The sequence below is a fragment of the Telopea speciosissima genome, chromosome 8 (genome assembly GCF_018873765.1).
Source record: "Telopea speciosissima isolate NSW1024214 ecotype Mountain lineage chromosome 8, Tspe_v1, whole genome shotgun sequence".
Classification (NCBI taxonomy): Eukaryota; Viridiplantae; Streptophyta; class Magnoliopsida; order Proteales; family Proteaceae; genus Telopea; species Telopea speciosissima.
The window spans coordinates 46,311,378-46,313,553 of NC_057923.1; the positions used below are offsets into that span (position 1 = coordinate 46,311,378).

Consider the following 2,176-nt stretch of genomic DNA (forward strand, 5'->3'; position numbering starts at 1 on the left):
ATGGAAAGATAAGAGTTAATATAGAATACAAGATAATACAAGATAATGGAGGGGAGCTGGAGATTACGAATTGCATGGAGATTGCATGGGGTGATATATGGTAAGAAATTACTAGTTTATGAGCTACTTTCTACGAAAGGGATTTCATTGGCCTCAAGGTATGTGTTATGTGTCAATGTTCCATCTCCCTTTAAACATTTGTCAGGATCTTGATAAAATATTAAAATGATTTTGGTGGATAGATAACAAAGATAAATGCATCTATTGGATCAAATGGGGGAAACTCTACTTGAGTAAGAAATCTGGGGGCATGGGCTTTAGGGATTTTGTTTGCTTCAATCAAGCCCTTTTTAACCAGACAATGTTGGCAACTTATACACCAGAGCGATGCTCTTTGGGTCCAAGTTTTTAAGAGTCGCCATTTCCCTAATTCCTCTTTTTTGGAGGCTTCTCCTTTTTTTTTTTTCTTGCTAAAGATCAGCAAATGAATTGAATTAATTAAAAGAAAAAGAATACAAGGGTTTAAAGTCTAGGCATACCCAGACTAATACAAAGCACAACGAATGGGCTAAAACACCTCACACACCCCACGCCAACCACGACCAAACAGACTAACCAAATCTGAATCTCTGATGCCCTAGTGCATCATCTAACAGCCAACCATTCAAGGGGGCCAGGAAATCCGAATTCCAAACAAAAGAACAAGCACCCTTAGCCGAGAGTTTGGCCAAGAAATCCGCCACTGGGTTTGCTTCCCTGAAGCAATGACTAATCTTCCATTGAATAGAGTTCAGGAACGGCTGGAGGGAAAGCCAGAGCTGCTGCACCTTCCAGGGAATAAGATGGGTTTGGATAGCCTTCAGGACTGCTGCAGACTCACTCTCAATCCACAACCGACACACATTCTTCTCCTTACCAAGGAGGATACCATGAAGGATGGCCCAAAATTCTGCCAAAAAATTTGAGACCCCTAAATAAATGCCAAAAGCTCCGATAGGGACTGCATGGTCATCGTGCAAGATACCTCCAGCACCAACCCTACCTGGGTTTCCAAGGGAACACCCGTCAGAATTCAACTTAACCCAGCCAAGGGGTGGTCTACACCACCACACTTCCCGAATTACTTGAGCCGGCTTTGGAATTAAGGGAATGTGAACTGTGCGAGCACAAATCAGATCTTGTGAATTAGACACCTGACGTTTGAAGGAGATTGAAACATCCTTGAATAGATTTAGTAGAGCAAGGAAAGAAGCAGCCAACGACCTGTCCCTTGCATCAAACTTCCTGTTATTTCGCTCCCCCCAATTTAAGAACGGAATAAGCACTACCCCCACCGACCAAGCATTTGGCATAGGCACCACTTTAGATTTCAAAATCCACCAAGCTATTAACTCCTCATAGGATGACACGTTTGACCAATGAGTCCCAAAGATATCCATGAATTTCTTCCACAGGGATTGTGTGAAATCGCAGTCCAAGAACAAGTAGGAGAGGTATTCAGATTCACGTTGACAAAGCACGCACCTGGAGATGATATGAAGACCTTTCAAGCGTTAGGATTTTTCAGTTGGGATTTTTCGAAGCACCAATCTTCAAGCAAAATGCGAGTGATGGGGGAGCAGGTTCCTGTTCCAAATCACCTTGCCCCAAGGGACCTTGGGATTCTTTTTGCGGATGCACTACCAAGCCGAACAAGAAGTGAATGTGCCAGAGAGGGAGGGACCCCAACAACACTGATCTGTCACGGTGGAGTGACGGAGGGGTACTCTACGGATGTCCTCAAACATCTTCTTGAGGACCTATGCATGCACCTGAGGTAGAGACCAAGAGGCGTCCTTGATGGATTTTGAGACTTTCGTCTTTTTGTCATGAAACCAGTCCTCTGGCAATCCAGAGGCCTTGGCAATGGAGGTGTTCCCAAACCAGCAGTCTTTCCAAAAGTTAATCGAGGACCCATCGCCGATGATCCATCTTTCATTGTGCTGCACAATAGACCACACCTTGCTGATCTCAGGCCAGATGGATGAAAGAGAAGCAGGGGTTTTAAGGGACCCATTTCCATCCATATACCGGGCATACAAAAACTTGTTGACCAAACTATTATCATGCTTTATGGACCACGCCAGTTTATAGAGAAGGGCTGAGTTCACATCACGTAGTTTCCTGATGCCAAAAT

The 2,176-nt window shown here is 44.2% G+C and overlaps 1 protein-coding gene across 1 annotated transcript; it reads right to left on the reverse strand.

The window, feature by feature from the left end:
• Window positions 1-611: 611 nt before the first annotated feature.
• LOC122672350 lies at window positions 612-1,957 on the reverse strand. The gene is made up of 2 exons (XM_043869838.1): window positions 1,812-1,957; window positions 612-1,524 (listed from the first exon to the last, which is right to left on the reverse strand). Exons 1-2 carry the CDS (start codon window positions 1,955-1,957, stop codon window positions 612-614), a joined length of 1,059 nt encoding a protein of 352 aa, XP_043725773.1.
• Window positions 1,958-2,176: the final 219 nt, after the last annotated feature.